An 18,757-nucleotide genomic window follows, 5' to 3' on the forward strand; every position below is an offset into this window, starting at 1 on the left:
CCGTCGTCGCACCGTTGGATCCTTGCTAATGGACGGGAACACACACACACACGTGCGCGTGCACGCACGCACGCACGCACAAACACAAACTCCAAAGTAAACATTCACTCCGCGCAGCTATGCGCGCCTTCCCCGTCGAGCGTGTCAGAACACCAGCAACATCCAGAAAGTGTTTGGAGCAGTTTAAAGCCCCCAGACAGGATATTACCTCCATATGGCATTTTTTTTTCTCCCCCCTTTCCTTTACTTTTTTTTTTTTTTCAAGTCTGATATGTTTCAAATCAGCTCACATTGCTAAAGGGCAATTATGGTTTTCATCATGGTCCTGAAGCTGAACTCTTGACAGCAGACGTGAAACTACTGACGCAAGGGTGATGTCACTGCACACACACACACACACACACACACACACACACACACACACACACACACACACACACACACACACACACACACACACACACACACAGAGGACATGATTTTGATGGCTGACAGATGGCCGATCAGGTCAAGGAGCGGCTGCGTTTTGAAGGTGGTAACAAGCTCATGCTCGTACGACGGGCTGTATTCCGCGCCGATGATGTGCCGCGTTGGCCTCCCGGCTGAAACTACTAAAAGAGGCCCCTCCCCTTCCCCGCCGCGTAGAAATTCCCCCCTGGAAGTCCTCCTCGGTTTCTGCAACAACAAAAAAAAAATCTCCTCTTCGTCGTGTGCGCCGCTCGCACGACGATCCCGAGGTTCAATCTAGCGGCGAGGTTGGGAGGGGGAGACGCTATTTGCTTGTTTGCGTGTAATCACCGCCGCCGCCGCGCTGCGCGAGACGAGCGGCGAGAGTGTCATGACAAGAGGCTTTATTTCCATTTCACAGTTTGCCATCCGCGCCTGTCAGTAGTGATTCTCCTGATCCCCACCCAAAGCCCCCCCCCGCTGCTGCTCGCTGTTGTCACCGCTGCGTCGCACGCGCGCGCGCACACACAAACACGCACAGCGCAGAAACAACAACACATCCCAGGCGCGCACAGATGAACGCACGTTTAAGAACAGAAAGTCACGCGCTGCGTACTCTGCAGCGGTGATTACGTGCCATTAGCAGTTTGCGGCGTCAGCGGCTAAACGCCTCGATGCCTCGTTTTCTGGCTTCAGCACACACAGAAACTATTTTTTTCTTTCCTTTCTTGACTTCAGGCTCGGCTGCAACCACTCGGGCCGTTCTGCAGGTGCAGGTTTTAGGTGCGAGGTGCCTTGATTCTTGCAGAGATAAAGGGGCCAATCTGGAAGTGTGTTGGAGCTAAATGGCCCCTTGAAAAGGCTCGGCGAGAATTCCGCTTTGGAAGATTTATGGAAGCAGCTGAATTCAAAACAACTTTGTCTTTCTCTTTTTTTTTGCAATAAAGTTTGTACGCTCGCTCCAGGGGGTTGAGGTTGTTTTTTTTCCCCCCTCTTTCTAAATGTTTCAAGGTAACTCGCTGGACGAAGGCCAAACAATCTCAGAATCTCTCGGGACTCGAACCCTATACATGGAAATCTAGTTGGTCGGCAAAGGCCATCTTGATTTTAATTTTGTTGAAATGGATTCAAGGTGGGGCGACGCATGGAGCAGTGGAGCTTGCATGTTCTCCCTGTGTCTGCACGGCTTCTCCAGCTTCCTCCCACAGTCCAAAAACATGCACGTGAGGTGAATTCTCAATTGTCCATAGGTGAGTGTGTGTGTGTGAGAATGGTTGTATGTCTTTCTATGTGGCCCTGCGATGAGCTGGCGACTTATGGTGTGTCATGCTGGGATGTCAGCTGGGAGAGTCTCCAGCAGACCTCCATGACACTGAGTGCAGGAGGAACAGGTATAGAAAATGTACATGCATATATTTATATGTATACTTAGAATTTTGTATTTGTCGCATTGTGCTGTTTTGCTGTTTATTTGTCAACAACGCACACAAGCATCTTCACTGGCTCACCACTGCAGGCGGCCGCCCGGTGTCATGCGATCTTGACGGGACGTCCCGTTCGGCAGGCTGGAAATCTCAACGACCAGAAGCTCGGTTAGAGTGGAAATGGGCTACGTGGTTGCGGTGGTGGTGGTTGGGGTAAAAAAAAAAAAAAAAAAAAAGAAGAAGAAGAAGAAGAAGAAAAAAGAGAGAAATGGTATTGAGCCTTTGTCTTAAACTCTTAAACTCTCACGTCTCGCCATATTTGCTGTAAATCTCTCCACTTGCGCCGAGGTAAACGCGACTATTCGCGCCCGCGCTCGCACTTTGATCAGCGAGTCTTCCTGATGGTCAGGACGTGGGACGAATCTGAGCCGACTTCAAAAAAAAAAAAGAAGAGGAAAAAAAATTGAGATAAATAATAAAAGAAAGTCTAAAAGGAGAGGGGGAAAACAGAGGCCAATATCTCAGTGTCCCACTTAAAACTCCACTTCAAACCCGGGTGTAATCTACAGCGGTGCAACAAGATGGGGAGCTGCCTGACGCCATGTTTTAATGCGATTGAGAAAGTGTGTCGTTTCCCCTCCCTCCTCCTCTTGGACGACTTCAAAAAGTGAGCGAGGGAGCTGTGTGATGTTTTTTTGGGACGGCGGAGCCTTTTGCTTTGACTCTTTCATCTGCCGGGTGACTCACTCTCACTCTCACTCTCTCGCTCCCTCGCTCTCTCTCTCTGCCGCCGGGCCTGATGGTGTGCTGAGGGAAAAAACGGGGAGCTCTGATTGGCCCCTGCCTTTTTTTTTTTTTTCATTCTTGCGGGAACCCGCGCGTGCACGCGCACAAACACACAACATGCGCTTGCTCAGGTTGTCGCACGTGTCGACGCGGGTCAGGTCGACGTCCCCGTGTCGAAAAAAAACAAAAAACTTCAAACTTTCCGACTCCTCCGAAAACTTTAAATCCTCCAACTCTGCCTTCCTCTCACATCTCTTTGTCTTTGAGTTTTCGTTTCGTTAACGTGCGGCGCGAACGTGGGCCCCCTGGCTTTGATCAGCCCGTGTTTCTCTCCTCCTCCTCCCTCTAATCCATGACCGGCTGAATAATGTGATTTCATGTATCTGTGGATGGCAGAGGACCAGGGCCTAATAAGTCGGCGCACGACGGGGGTCAAGAGAAGAAGAAGAAGAAGAAGCAGAAGAAGCAGAAGAAGAAGAAGAAGAAGAAGAAGAAGAAGAAGAAGAAGAAGAAGAAGAAGAAGAAGAAAGGAATAAGACGCCGCCGCTGTGGCTGTGACAACAATGACAACAACATTGTACCACCATCTTCTGGCTGAGAGGGAGAACGCTGTGACGGGCTGGAAATACACAGGAGGGGGGAAGAAGCGGCGGCGACTTTCGGGGAAGTTGTTGTGCTGCGCTGTTTCGCTTTGCACCACGAGCGACTTGGGTGGCCCCGGTCAAAAGCGCACGGTTCTAAATATGGCAGTCGAGAGGCACAACAACACGAGGAAACACAGAGGCCGCAGGGTTGAGAGGAGCGACGCAAACACAAAGACGGAGACAAAAAAAAACTGAATCTGCACACAAACGGCCAACAGCAGCACACACGTTTTCTTTGCACAGATGATGATGTGGATGCATGGTGGATGACTGAAGGAAGACCTGTCAAAAACATCCTTGACATCATCAAACGGATGGTGAATGGACTGCGCTTATACAGCACCGGCACGGAACCCTAAAGCACTTTACAATGGCCTCTCATTCATGCCTATCTGGTATACGGTGCCCAACTACGAATAGAAATAAATGTGTTGTCTTTTCAACAAATGAATAATTTGAAACTCTTAGCAGTGAAATGAGTCACAGTCAGACAAAATAATGTTTACACAAATCAGGAAAATAAAACTCCATTAAATATTAAATTTTTAGTACTTCTATATATTTAGATACCTCTCTCGAAGTTTGATCAAATTACGATAACACTGTGAAATCGACATTGGCGGCCCTTAGACAAGACATTGAAAATGCACGTGCAGCAATCCCATTGGACACTTTGGCCAACTTTACCCAAGCAGTAGTTCGCCATAAACTACGAGGGCATAAATGTCTGGAAGCCAATGGCCAGTACTTTGAGCACCTGTAGAGGCTAAAGGTGGTCTGCATTCATCTAGTGATGTCTGAATGTCTGAAACACGGAACGAGGTGTTAATATCCTTTTGCACAAAGGATATTAACACCTCGTCCCGTGTTTTGGAATCTTGGTATTGAAATATTTATGCAAGTTTTTCTTCCCCGGATGTGTGTATGCATTATTTTGGCTAACTCAGCATATATAATATATATCTGATACTATAAAACCTTAATTACTTCCAACTTAAAATTAAATCGTTCACAAACAGCATCATTGCTTATGACAACATCGTGGACGACAACTCGCTTTCAGAACTGTCGGCAGTGAACTGAGTTGCATCCTTTTTTTAAAGAAGCAGCCCTTAAGTTTGGCTTGTGTATATATTTCCAAAGTGCATAAAGAAACAGTTGCTCCGGAGAACACACAGTAATTGACACTTTCATAAGAAAACCAAAAAATAAAAAATAACAGCCCTGCCTTTCATGTGGAGCGTGTCACGAAGGGCCACGGCCGCAGGGACGGCAGCGGCGGCGCGGCAACACGGACGGCAGGCATTGGCTGCTGCATGCCAAGGAGATGCTTTTTTATTGGCTGCTCTCTGCCCGCGGGCGATTTTGTCACAGCTGGTTTAGAGTTTGATGAAACATCCTGCACCTTTGATCTGAGGCGGCGGCGGCGGCGGCGGTGGAGGTGGGCAACCCTCCGCCTCAATCCCAACAAGTCCGTCCGCGTTTGGCCGTAAAACATGCAAACACACCTTATACATTCAAATGCCAGCGTGCAGGAGACTCACACACCTACGAAAACTTGGGGGTTATGAGTAAACGTGAGTTTAAGGTTCTGCTCCCAAAGAAAACGAAAGCTGGACAACAGCGACAAAGAGCTCATTCACTTACAGAATATGATTAATGCCAACCATGAGCAAGTCCTCCATCTTACGGCGAGTTAATTCAGAGTTAATTCAGCCAGAGTTGCATCACGTTGAACTTGCCATGACGAGTCAAGAGCACAAACGCTGCCTTCACTGTTTTGACCGAAGCGGCGTGACGCAGAGCTTTGACGGAGCCGCTGCCATCCTGGATTCCGAGCCTGCGGTCGACTGAACTTCCTCACAGTTTCCAGGCCCAAATTCTGACTTCAAGCGGCGTTTATGACGCGGCAGCTGGGCTCGGCACTCGGAAATTTGCCTTGCGAGCTCTGTCAGCGTGGCCAAGGCGTGCAGAGAGCCCCAGCGATCTTCTGCTGGCAGGAGAGGCGGAGGTGTGGAGGAGAATCGGAGAGTCAGATAAGGAGACGGGGGCGCCGGCGAGAGCAAAAAATGGGTCCTGGTCTCAGTGCAGACCCGGAAAAGATGAGGCGCCTCTATCTGTGTGCAGAGGCGGCTCCACGTTGCCCTCAGTGGAGGACGGAGATTGGGAGCTGCCGGGTGTTGCGCACTCGTGAGCGTACGCACAAAAAGATGAAACTTCAGAAGTGCCTCCCTTCCAGAACCCAATCACTTTCCTCCTCCCTTCATCTTCCCTAGTGATGGATCTCAAATGAACACACCTATCTTGACATCCCCGATTTTTATCTTCTCAAATATTCTCCTCCCCATTATTTCACTCCATCAACTCCGACAGCCTGCTCCCCAAAAAGCCCAACCTCCCCCCTGACCCACTGTATCCCTCTGTCTCTCCCTTAAATGCGCGTGTCTTTGATGGGAATCCATTAATGGATTTAATGGATTTCTCTGGCGCTTTTTTCCAGGATCTGGGAGATGCCTTTTTTTTTTTTCTTAAAGAAGAAGAAAAAAGGGGGAAAGCTGGCCTGCCTGGGCTCTGCTTCCAAGAGAGCGGTGGACTGCAGAGGACAGCAGTTCTGTCTGCATCAAAAGAATGAGAAATTTTCAGCTTACAAAACAGGGGCGGACGAGTCAATATGGATCTGAGCGCCGGCTGACTTCAATACCACGTGGAGGGAAAAAAAAAAAAGAAAAATCCGTAGTGGTGAAACTTCTTCAAACCTACTCCCAAGTCAAACTTGGAGACAGATAAGAAAGTAGAATAAAGGGGCAAAAGCAAGATGTTCAACCTTTGGAGATATAAATATATATATATATATTTTTTTTTTGAAGCGTGCACTTTTAGCTGACGAAAAAGGACAGAGAAATCATTCATCTTCCCCCCCCTACAAAGCCAAACCGGCACATTGCTTATGGTGTTATCAGCTCGGCCTCGCAGTTTTGAATCCACTCCAGATTCCTTGACGGCTACGCACCAATTTCTGTGCCTGTGTCTGAAAAAAGGGGCATTAAAGGGCGTCTGAAAGACTTATTTTTGCTGCAAATCAGTTTTCACATTTCGAGGTGAAATAAAAGTGCACCGATAGCAACCAGCATTTCTTTTTCAAACGAGCTGTAATAAGCTTGCACCTTCTCTTGCATCTCCAACCCTTTTATAAGAAACACATTAAAAAAAACAACAACATTGGTTCTGTGCACCATATGCATCCAAAATGGCTGCCAGGGTGCTTTGGAGGTCCCTGCATTCCAGTGCTAATGCTGCGCAGCTGGTGCGGGATGGTGTCTAATGAAAAACGCTCTCTTTGATGGGCCCATTCGAGGGATTAGGTTCTGATCAACACCACCTTAGGTCAGCTTCCTGCTAGACCAGCACAAGATTATGAGCGAATTTCCCGGACGAGGGCTCCAGTTTCTGCGGTAGGCGATGGTGGAGCGAATATGAGTCAGAAGAGGAGGAAGAAAGAGCGGGGGGGGGAGGATGTCAGAAGTTCCAATTAAAGGACTTCCTGGTTCAGTAAGATAGTGAAGGAAGGAGGAAAAAAAAATAAGCGTGTGTGACCGCTGGAACGCTGCCGTTTGCTCTAAGTGACCTCTGACGCCGCGGTGGTGCCGTCTTTTACACGATGGCTGAGATAAAAAGGTTCTCAAAACGATACAATGGCTCCCTGCACACGTCACACAGACAAGTGTGCAGGTTTTAACCTGCATAGATGGACATACTGTATGTTAGGATGATAAGGGCTGTACAACCGCACTGGGACACAGAAAGAAGCCCCAAATTACATGTGGCTGTGTCTTGAGGGATCCCGATGAACCTGCAAGTGGTCCCATGTCTCTAAGACAAAGTTGACTTTTGACCCCATAGACTTGCATGGCATTAGGGCAGTGGTTCCCAAACTTTCTCTGTCACCCCCCCCCTTGGAGGAAGAAATTTTTTCTTCCCTGTGAAACAACACAGCTTTATGTTGTGCTCCCATCTCATCACAAAGTGCAGAGAATAGCAGCGCTTTCAGGGGTCTTGTTTTGATGAAATCGACCACATCAACATCAGTCATGCGACAACATCACATTTTCTACCTGTCACACGGGATGACGTTGAGCGTTGCGTGTGCAAAGTCATAATATCGCGCCAGTCGCGGCGTAGATCACGCACTGATGCAAAGGTGTTTGATTACGTTCTATCAGCGCTGGAAAACTGTTCATTGTCCTCTGGCTTTTTGACGCTGAAACTATCGCTGCGCCGCGCGAGCTGGCCGCGGAGGTGCATCACGCTTCAAGTCTGGCGTGAACGACACCATCGTTCCGCAGCTACTTGCGGAACGATTCTACAGCCAAAAGTGCCGGGTCTCGGGTGTGTGTGTGTGTGTGTGTCTGTGTGTGTGAATTATCCTGGCACAGCAAGATCCATAATTCACATCGTGAATGAATTAGCTGTGCATTTGGAAGTTGGTGCTGAACCTGTTCGCGACAGGTTGCGGGGGGAGGGAGGGGCGGAAGCAGCAATAGCGGGAGGGCTTCTGTGATTGGCTCTCTGTCTATCCAACCGTGCGCCTGGGCTAGTTTTGTGGAGATCCGCTGAGGGATCAGAGTCGTGAAGAAGCTCGGCAGTACTGTGAATGAATGGTGTTGAAAAGCATGTATGCACATGCAGACGCTGCTCCTTCGAGCAACACAAGAGCTTAAAAGCATTGATATACAAAAAGTACATTTAGGTGAGACATTAAATCTGTTGTTCTTTTATTTTATTTCCTCCTTTACTTATGTGTCGACCTACGATGAATTGTGGCGTCATCTACAGGAAGTGAATGTTATAATTTATTACGGTTTTTGTGGCATCTTATAATCCCAAAGGGGTGCTATTTGGACATGACACAATAGTAAAATTAGTTAATTAATTAATATCAATTAATCAATTAATATCAATACATAATTAATTAATTAATTAATATATGTATTGATATTGTCTACTGTACTAAAACAAAAAACAAAAAAACAAACAGTCAATATTCCTCAAATAATATTTTAGATGGAAAGAGGCGTGGAGAGACAGAGTAGAAAAAGAGAATACAAATAAAAAAAACCTTGATTGTCAGTTTAAATAAAAACAAAACCTGAACCTCTAAAACTTAACTGTTCAAGTGTTATCTGACCCACACTGGTGGGTCAATTCTTACAATCCCCCCCATCAAACATGTCATGTCATCCTTCACATTTCCATCACTCAGACAGTCGAGGGTGACGTCATGTGACCCACCTTCTCCTGCTGGGCCTCCCTCTCCTGCTGGTGGCTGCGCTCCAGGTCGCGGCGGTGCTGCTGCACTTGCTCCTGCTGGGCCTCTCTGTCCAGGAGAGCCCTCTGCCTCTCCTCCTCCCGCAGCTTCACCATCTCGGCCAACTGTTGCTTGTGGTGCGCGCGAGCCGCCCTGAGCTCCTCGCAGACGCCTGCCAGCTGCTCCTCCAGATCGGCGATCCTCTGGCGAGAGACGGACAATCCCAGACGCGTTTACTGGGTGAGCGACGTTAGCGGCGCATTAAACGCCGTTCACCCTTGCGGGTCGAAGGCTGGGGAGGGGAACTGCAGCACACAGCTTATAGTTTTTTTCTGCCAAATTTGGGTTGGGCCGGAGGAAAAGTTCTGTTTCTATTTATTTAGTTAGTTCGTTTACCGTCCACAATGTGGAAATTTCTCTTTGGTCTCATAAAACAACGAGCAGGACGGCAACAACAGCAACAACACTTACATCAACGAGACATGGAATGGAGCAGTGCTCCAATGTCATTAGGGATGAAGGAATTTTTTTAAAGACATTACGGTTTGCCTTTGGTACTTTGTATCGTCTACCAGAGGGAAGAAGTTCGAGCTCCCTGTTGAGTGGATGAGAGGGGTCGTTTGCTAGTTTGACAGCTTTTTTCCGAAGCACTTCCTTGTAAATACAACTTCATTGTTTCTGTCTCTTCCCGATGATTTTTGAGGCTGGGTTCACTATTTCCTGAGAGGAGTTTATCATACAAACTGTTTCAATTTTGCTCAGTAGGCCCTGATTACAGCTTTTAAAAATATAGCCAGTGTTCTCACTGAAATTTAGGTTGCAATCAATATATGTACCGAAACAATCAATATCCTAAGATAAAAACCTACAGAAAGGTTATTCAGAAGACCAAGTGAAGGCTCAGCTTCATAGGAAATCTGGACACGTTCATAATAAAACAGTTGAACTTTGATGGCAGAGAAAAACATTTCATGCATCACACGCTACACCAGAATGACTCCAACAGATTTATAAACAGGCACCGATTGTGCACTGGGATGCTCTCTCTCTCTCTCTCTCTCTCTCTCTCTCTCTCTATGGTGCGCCAGTTGATTTCTCTGTTTTGCTTTTTTATTGCATCCCAGCCCAGCCCCTCCTGAAAAAGCCGGGCATCCCAGGACAGCGCCATGTTAAGGCAATAAGACAGAAAGTGTCTGAAGTCTTTTTTAGTGGGCACTGGGGAGAATCAAAGAGACTTCAAAGGAATGTCACAAAAAACACGCAGATGCTCCGTCCCCTCCTCCTCCTGCTCCTCCTCCTCTTCCTCTTCCTCCACGCGCTGGGGCACACGAGCCCAGTCACTTGCGTGTGCGAAAGCACGCGCACACACACACACACACGCGAGCGCGCGCACGGACAAACAGCCACACGTGGTCGGCACGCATGCCGCGGTGCACTCGGATGGAACATGTCTAGAAAATAAACAAACAACAACAACGACAAAAAAAACCCACAGAATGTCCCGCTTTTCACGTCTCACCAGTCTCTCGACTGCAACTCGCGCCTTCAAGGGCCAGCAGCCATTAAATCCGAGCGCCGAGGAGCCTTTAATGTATAATTCTCTCTTGAGCAAAATGCAAATCAGCCATCTTCCAAAAAAAATAAAAAATAAATAAATCTTTGAATGCGTCGGGCTATAATCTGTCCAGAACAGAGGCATTGGCATTGACACCCCCGAAACACGGCGGGTCAAAAGAGCATGTTTCCTTTGGAAGTGAGCGAGCCGCAGCCGCTGCCACGGAGGACGTGCTAGCATGCTAAGAAGTAATGCTAAGTAAGAGGAGGAGGTGGAGGAGAAGGAGGAGGAGAGATGCAACACTGGTTTAAAGATGAACTCCGTAAGGAAACACTATTATTTTAGCAGGTGCATACATTAGATGGGATTATTTTCATGCATTTTACTCAGTGTATTAATCAGCAGGTGTCAGGTACCTGAGAACGTACAACTAGACAAGAAAAAGTCATCTGGTGACAACCATGTTTTCTGCAAATGTGCCATTGAAATGGGGCGATGCAGAAAACAGACGCAGCCCTGAACACAACCGGCTCCTGCGTGGCGCTTCGGCCACGGTTGTGCACAGACCAGCAAAAAAAAAAGTCCAAACTGAAGAGGAGCAAGAGAAACTGCAAAGCTTTCGAGTAAAAGAGAACGAGGGAAAAATGAAAGCCTGCTTCAAGCTTCAAGAGAAGTTAGTTTTTCAGAGGCCAAGGCTGATAGTTTGAGAAGGGTAGAGAAGGTTGGCTGATATGTAATGTCAATATCAAGTACTGGTGTTTTTTTGTTTTTTTTGTGTTTTATAAGCTTTACTTTGTGCTTTAAGGACATTTCTTTTCTGGAACCGAAAAGATTTTAGTTTGATTTCCTTTGGAACAATCTCAAGGCTTTAGCAGTGCATTTTCTTTCCAGCTGTTCTGGCCTAATAACCACTGATTTTTCAAAACAAATGTACAGTATATTTATACATACAGTTGAAGCTGGCAAAACGGCCTGACAGTCTCACTTGAGGGACAAATATTATAGAATAATTTAAATCCTTTACTGCTGAAAGAGTGGGAAAAAAAAAATATATATATACAAAGATATAGGATCCCATTGAGTATGCACATACTCAATGGGATCCTGATTTGAAGCAGATCGTGCTCTAACACGCTGCACATCACAGCGCATCAGCTCCCACTGACGGCTTGACTTCAGCATCGCGATCGGTCCCTCTGAATGAGAACACGGATACAAATCTCGAGACAGGACAGGTGCGCAGGAGGAGCTGATGAAATCATTAGAAAAACAAAACAGCCGTTGTGACAGGCCGCCGCAGCGGGACGCTAATCTGCAAGACAGGGTCTACCGGATGATGGGCGACAGCGGACCAATCAGGTGCTGATAAAACGCACCAGCGCACAAAGAAGGTCCAGGATGGTCCAGCTGCGCACCTTCATTCGCTTCATCAGACAGCCTTCCTTTTTTTTTTTCTTTTTTTTTAGCTTTGACTTGGTCTGTCATCACCCTCTTCATTTGACTCATCTTCATCGCGTAAGAGGGATTGAAACGCTTTGAAAAATTTGACGCCATCGTTATTGAGTCCATGGCGGCCCAGAAGAAAGGCCGGCGCGCTCTGCCATGCCGTTTGAAGTCCAGATGGTTGGTGTGTGTATGGCCCTTTCAAAATAGAGGGCTAATTATTCAGGAAAATAAAATAAAACTCCAAAAATGAGCGCAGGAAGAGGAGCTGGTGGCAATTATGTGAATAAAGTTTTTTTTTTGTTTTTTTTTAATCAAACAACTCAGAAAAACTAACAGGGCTTGAACTGAATTTGTAAGACTGGCTGATGTTGTTGCAGCCGCACTTAACCTTTGTTTTATTATATAATATCTTTAAGAAACATCAACATTTCTATTATATACAAAAAAATATTTTTTGCTTCACAGAAGCAACATAATAAAAACCTACAAAAATTGCAAAAATTATGACAATGTCCTATATTCTGAAAATGACAAGGACATGGTGAGTATGATCAAGCCATAAGCCTAATGGGGCTTAAGGCTGTGGGGGCGTGACCCAGCAGAGCGTGCACATTTTCAAATCTGGCACATTTCTTCATTTGAATGGGATCTTGTGCAAAAATGAAAAATGTTCTTCTGGGACTAATAAAGTCTTCTGGACTTCATTCCACAAGTTCGCTGACCCCCCTCTGCTCCTCCCCCAAAATCCCATTCCAAAAAAAACCAAAACCCTCTTCATCCTCTGGGGGGCATTGATCAGCTAACAGAAAGACACAGCAAACTGGCGCTGGGCAAACATGTTTGGGTTGTCTTTTTCTCTCCCAAGCAAGGCATTTCATCACCCTGCAGAGACGGCCGACTCAAAAGCTCCTTTTCACACTTTGCCACGATCAGAAAAGGCTTAAGAAGCGTCCCATTCTTCTCCCAGTGACATTCAGGTCCGGGAGGCGGGAAAACTCAGGGTTAATCAGCTGAGCTGGTGCCACGCCAGCTACATACGAGGCATTAAAACCCCGGGCAGCTTAATTATGACTCTTTCATGAGTGCCACCGCGCTCGGTGAAAGGAGGAGATAGCCTCGGCCGCCTCCGCCGCCTCCGCCGCCTCCGCTGCGTCCGCCGCGCTCGGCCCAAAAATGAGACACCTCGCGCGCATGACGGACGGGGTCATGTGGCTTTTCTGTACCGCTGACCGGCGACATGACGGGTGGGAGCAGAGTTTCTTGGATAATGCGCTGTGGGGATGAGGATAATGTGTCACTGTGTGGGTTTTTTTTCCCCGTGCCCCCCCCACCCCCTCCCTCCTTCTCAAGCTCAGCCATCCAAAAGCTTCTGCGACTCTTTGGCTTTTTGGTTCTCTCAACACAAGGCAGGAGTCAGAGAAAAGCTATTTCTGAGCGTCCCGCCACATCAAGGGGATGAGAGGGCATTACTCATCTCCAGAGTGCACGGCTGACATTTTGCCGTTTCCTTTGGCCACTTCCAATGCCGCCGCCGCCGCCGTCCGTTCCTTGTGATTCCATGGAAAGCCGGGAGAAAGTGTCAGACGCTGCTGATTTAACGAGGCCCCGGCTTCAACCGCTGCGGCCAGCGGTTTTGTTTTCAAACGTGTCACTTGATGAGAATGGAACCGTCCGCGTGACCCCGTGCGCTGGGAGCGTGTTGTTTGTCGAACGGGATGAAAATAGAAATCTGGAAATAGACGGTGGGCGGTGGGACAGGATTTGCTCCACCTTGTCGGCAGCGTCCGTTTCACTTTCTGTCTGATTTGAATCTTGAAGGGGCCGCGGAGCCGTTGCGAAACTCAAACACAAGGGGCAGCGTCGTGGCAGCGGGTAAACAACTTTGGGAGCCCATTTGTGTTCGATGTGAGCGGCACAGCACAGTGCGGATCCAAAAAGGCAACAACTCATGTTTAATACATGATGCGTTTTTGCCAGTTTTCTGTCATTTCAACGGCACATCAGTGGAAAGTCGAGCCGGCATCACATCCTCGTCAGAGTCGCAAACTTCAAAATTCTGTCCTCCATCTTTCAAAGACCCCCAACCTCTACTCCCCCCTCCGAAAAAAAAAAAAAAAATCGTGATTTTTGTCGCGTAAACGTCTGACACTCGGCAGGCATCTGATCTCTGCTTGAGAATGTTGCACCAGCAAACAGGAAGCGAGCACACGAGACGAGCGCTGCGGAAGTTTGCTTCCTGTCACCTCGTGAGAAGGCGCCGATTTGTCGAGTTGCGCGTTGTTTTGACGTACGCGGCGGATGGCATTTTACAAGGCGAGGCATCATGCCGCCGTCGCAACTGCGGAATAAACAAACAAACAAAAAAAAAAAAGACTCGAACACTCGAGCGAGACGCACAAAATATCAAACGAGGCGACTTTAGATGGGACATGTTGCACAGTTTGTAACTTTTCGGAAGGAGTTTAGACTTGCGGCAATTTGCGCACTCTAGCAAACACTCAAGACTTTGCAGGCATGCAACCAATCTACTTTTATTTCTTGTTTTAGAAGCAAAAAAATAAAGAATACAACTAAATAAAAAAATATTTTTTAAAAAAACAACTAAACAAACAAAGACTGAGAACAATGGCATAAAAGTTGATATTCAGTTGATATTGAAATAACGCCACCGCACCTTAAAGACTCACTTGGGTGAACACAGTCAGGGGCAGATCCACACCCACAATTCTTGTGAGCGCGTTTCATTCATGGATAACTATATAAACAGTTGGAAACGCTTTCCCGCCGACGTCCAAACAAAATTCTCGGCATGCTGACAAGGTTGATTTCATCGGGAAGCTTCAGCAGTCAAACGCATGCCTGCTCCCCCTGGTTTTTCAAATGGTTTCCCACAGAGCGTCAAGCTAGCCCGGGCGCTATAGGGGGAAAGACGCTGAGAGGGGGGTGTGAGACGAGGACCAGCCCCAGGATTGGCCAGATTGTGACAGAAGAGCCGCTCGGTGCGAGAGATTTCTGTTAATATAGAAATAAGAAATGTCCGAATGTTATCACGGCCGTCAATTCCGAAATAGGAAAATAAGCGCAGTTTTCCAGCGGGAGATGGCTACCTGCGGTGAGATGGTAGTATCATGCTGAGACATACTCAATGTGAGTACTGGACGCTTGGCGTTAGTCTAAAACTGTATAGCGGAGAAAAGAAAAGAAAAGAACTTCAGCTGGAGTTTTTTTCTTTTTTTTAAACAAAAGCTTCGCCCTGAAGCTTCCCGCGGATTTTGGATTTCAAGCTGCTACACTTCTGTCACAAAATCCTGCAGCGATGAGCATTAACGTGAAAAAAAAAAAACCCACCAAACATTACGATTAAGTTTGAAGTTAGCGCGCGGTAATTTTTCCTTTTTTCTTTTCTTTTTAAACAAACTTTTTTTGCACTCTTTTGCGCGCGCCGCTGAATTTAACCACAACCGACTGTGTTCTTCATTTAATTATTATTAAATGAAGAACATAGAACAGTAATAATGAAAATAATACTAAAAGGAATTCCAATTTCTGCTGACTCGCACCTGCCGTCGTAGGAATTATTCCGACCAATTATCAATGTCTGCTTGCTTAGAGTAAAGAAAACCGCCTTTACCTGCTGTGCTTTTGAAACCCCAGGAAACCATCAATGGCCAAAAGAAAAAAAAGAAAAAAAAGATGGTTGTCCGCGGGACAGCGGTAGGTCGGCTTGTGTGTGTGTGTGTGTGTGTCTGTACAAACATGGATCAGTGGAGACCCCCTACCTGGCCATCGCGCTTCCTCCACTCCTGGGTGTGCTGTTGGTGCTGTTGCAAGGTGGCCTTGGCCTGCCTCTCCAGGCTGAGCACCTCCCGCTGGCGCTCCTGGACCAGGCTGTCCTTCTCTGCGCTGTGCTGCTGCTGTAGCCGTGTCCTCTCCTGTTCGAGCTGCACGCGCTGCTCAGCCATCTGATTGGACAAGCGGGCAAAGAGAGACTTCATCAGCCAACACATACGCACGCACGCTGCGAGAGCAACCTTGTCGTCATGACAACTTGTCCGTCCAGGCGATCCATTCAACCCCGCCGCGTCCTCTCTCCTGCCGGCGCCCCGCGTCGCGCCTCCGACGCCCAACCGACCCAGGTCCAAGCGCGGGGTGATGAAACCGGCGAGAAAGCGCGAAAAACTTTCTACCCCTTCCTCGCGTCATGGGTTGGAAAAGTCACGTGGCGTGTTTACATCCGACTCGCGCCCGCGCCCTCGCCCGAAGAATCGCGCGGAGCTGAGCGTCGACGTCCAAACTCCCCTCCTTCCCTCCTTCAAATCCGTCTCGCCCCATTCTGCAACCGGCAAATAAAGGAGCAGTTCGATTGAGCTATGCGTGCCGGCTGGGGGTTAGCCATCTGGCGGCGGTAACCAAACGACACCCCATGCTATGCGCTGACAGCATGCGAAAATCGGCTTAGTCCTCGCCTATGATCATTGTGAACCCAAGTCTGAGGAAAGAAGGAGGCGAGAGCACCAAAGAAACTCTTTGGATGACTATGTACACGACAAATAAGTCTTGTCGACTACTATATACTACATATACAACATATAGCTGCAACTTTCATATACAGAGTAGCGGTAGTCATAGTAGTAGCAGTAGTAGTAGTAGTCGTAGTAATACCGTTGTAGGGACTATAAAGCCAGTGAGGGGTATCTGAGAAGTAAGTTGTAAGGACAACGTACGCATGTATAAGCTAGCTGCACTAATTGGTTTGCAGAATAACTGCAACTGCTGTCGCTAAAGCCAGAGAAGAAGACAAAAAAAATAAAACATCTAGTTTGCCAGAAAGCCCAAATTTTTCTGGGTTAATCATCCTGGCATCTGAGGCAAATTTGTGTCCCAGTATGACTGCGAGCAGAGTCACCTGCTGGGTGCTGAGTGTTGCCAGCGAAGCCCCCGGCCTCAGCCCTCCCCGAGCCTTTCCCAGGCTCTCTTCCTTTCCCACTCCCGCAAGGTGGCGGGGACCAGTGACCCCCAGAACTTCCTGCCGTGCAGCCCCCGCTCCGCCCCCACCCCCAAGCCCAGCCAAAGCCTTGAAAGGACAGCGGGGGCCTGGGGCCCATTCGCCTTGCCACTCTGGGGGCTAATCCCACTCACATTGTGCTTGACGGCACCCTACCTGGCCTGCCAGAGGAGCCGGAGATCTGCAGTCTCTACGCCCAGTGCCTGCCGTATCCAAAGCCCATCTTCAGACGCCGGGCGCGCTATTCAAAGCAGGTGATGAATGAGGGGGTATCGACAGGAAGCCGCGTTTCGCCCTTGGAGCTCGCTGGAAGGCCACAAAAGAAACTTCACACGGACTTCTGAAACTCACCGCTGTCTTTCAGATGGTGCCATAAATGCGGCCGTGACAAGAAAGCAACGGGATAAAAATGCACGCATGTCAGCTTTCTTGGCAAAATAGAGGCAATGCCTACCAAACATTGGTAAGGTATGGTTTGAAAAAATATATATCAAAATTCCACTAGAAAAACAAAACAAAACACTGCTTTGGACGTGCAGGATGGTTCACACATGCTGCTACCAGGGACGCTGCTGTTCTTCTCCATTCATCTAACATGCAGAACCACTCTCACTACTTAGATAACTACCAAGATATTGCAAATGATCAGGTCCACGTCCGGGGTACGTTGTCTCGCAGGGGCTGTCAGATTGGCACAGCTCTCCAATTTAAAGCTGACGGAGAAATAAGCAGACAATTGCTCGGAGGAGACCCAGCAGGACACCAGAACATGCGTCAACAGAAAGTAGGGAAGGAAGGGCATCGCGGCTTCCGCTTAGCTCCGGTCTACCTCAGGACACGGGGTCTCGCAAGAATGACGGGATTTGTGGTGAAGGCGAGATGAGGAAATGGGTACGATAGATCCATTGTGTAGCGGGGAGAAAAAATAAAGCAAAAGTAAAGTACGAAATGAGAGATGACAGAGAGGAGACCCAGCAAGGAGCCTGGCTGTGACATCACGCAACGGCAGCGTGCAGCGGAGGATGCTGGGTGCTGCGGTTCTTAAAGGGGCCGGCGTGATGTTTATGAGCGAAGACTGAGTCTGTCGCAGCACAGCTTGGTTCCACGGATACAGAGTGGGTCGGGTGTCACCGCACAGCATGACTCCTGTCATGGTTGTGTGTGTGTGTGTGTGTGTGTGTGTGTGTGTGTGTGTGTGTGTGTGTGTGTGTGCTCAGCATTGAGAAAGGAGGGTGAAGTAGGAGCCTTCTTTTCAGACCAGTGGTGGGAATGTGAAACGCTTGTGAAGCAACAGGGGAAAAGGAGAGTTTTGTGGAGAGTGAAAACAGACAGAAACCGAAACGTCTGACCTCGGCAGGGGAGACTGGAGAAAAGGGGGATGAAAAGAACGAACAAAAAAGCCTGAGTCTGAACTTTCCTGGGCAGCACCAAGAACTGATTTAAGAACATAATTGGCGTCGACTGTGTTTTCAAAAAACCCAAACGGGCCTCAGAATGGAGCTCTTCATTATTCACAGTCACAATTGAGACGTTTGGCTCGGGGAAAGCAAGACTTCCCTTCACTGTGAAGTTCATGACGCCACGGAGGACATTTGACCTGCATCTGCATCACTCTCACGTCAGGGAAAGGACCTATGTCAGGGGAAACCACGAGGTCCAACCACCAGGAGGGTCAAGCGAAGAACAACTCCTCCACACAGAGCTCCCTTTTCAAAGTCTGGCCTGAGCCGCCCCCTTGGGTGAATGTTCTTTTGTTGGCCATCTGAATGGACGAACTTGACTCTCGGAACCTTTGCAAGAACGATCTCTCCCCGGACGGCAAACACGAGCGCAGCCGTGCGGGCACCGGCGGGAGCTCCCACGCCAGGCGCTTCTGAAGTTTTTGTGCGAGCGAAAAGCCGTGTATGAAGTGTAAAGCGACAGGAAGTCAAGACTAATCACCGGAATGGACCTGTTTTCTCTTTCTCTTCCCTTCCTCCCTCTTCTGGATAGATGTAACTAGTGTCACCGGCGCACGTGTCAGCACCATCACAAAGACGAGCCCTTCATCTTTGCATGTTTTTATCTGCTGAACAAAAGCTCCGCTGATGTGCTGCTAACCCCGTCTAGTTTGACGTCAACTGTCAAGCGCAGGCGCTCCTGTGA

At 48.2% G+C, this 18,757-nt stretch overlaps 1 protein-coding gene across 1 annotated transcript in view; it reads right to left on the reverse strand.

The window, feature by feature from the left end:
• cep112 (centrosomal protein 112) overlaps positions 1-18,757 on the reverse strand; it is a 91,327-nt gene that overhangs the window by 31,540 nt on the left and 41,030 nt on the right. Inside the window, exons 20-21 of the mRNA XM_076024111.1 lie at positions 15,387-15,569; positions 8,591-8,809 (exon numbers count right to left, since the gene is read on the reverse strand). Of these exons, the coding sequence (XP_075880226.1) occupies positions 8,591-8,809; positions 15,387-15,569 (402 nt within the window). The remainder of the gene's footprint in view (positions 1-8,590; positions 8,810-15,386; positions 15,570-18,757) is intronic.

The sequence above is a fragment of the Nelusetta ayraudi genome, unplaced genomic scaffold (assembly GCF_046127955.1).
Source record: "Nelusetta ayraudi isolate G7.1 ecotype Tasmania unplaced genomic scaffold, CSIRO-AGI_Nayr_v1 ptg000016l, whole genome shotgun sequence".
Classification (NCBI taxonomy): Eukaryota; Metazoa; Chordata; class Actinopteri; order Tetraodontiformes; family Monacanthidae; genus Nelusetta; species Nelusetta ayraudi.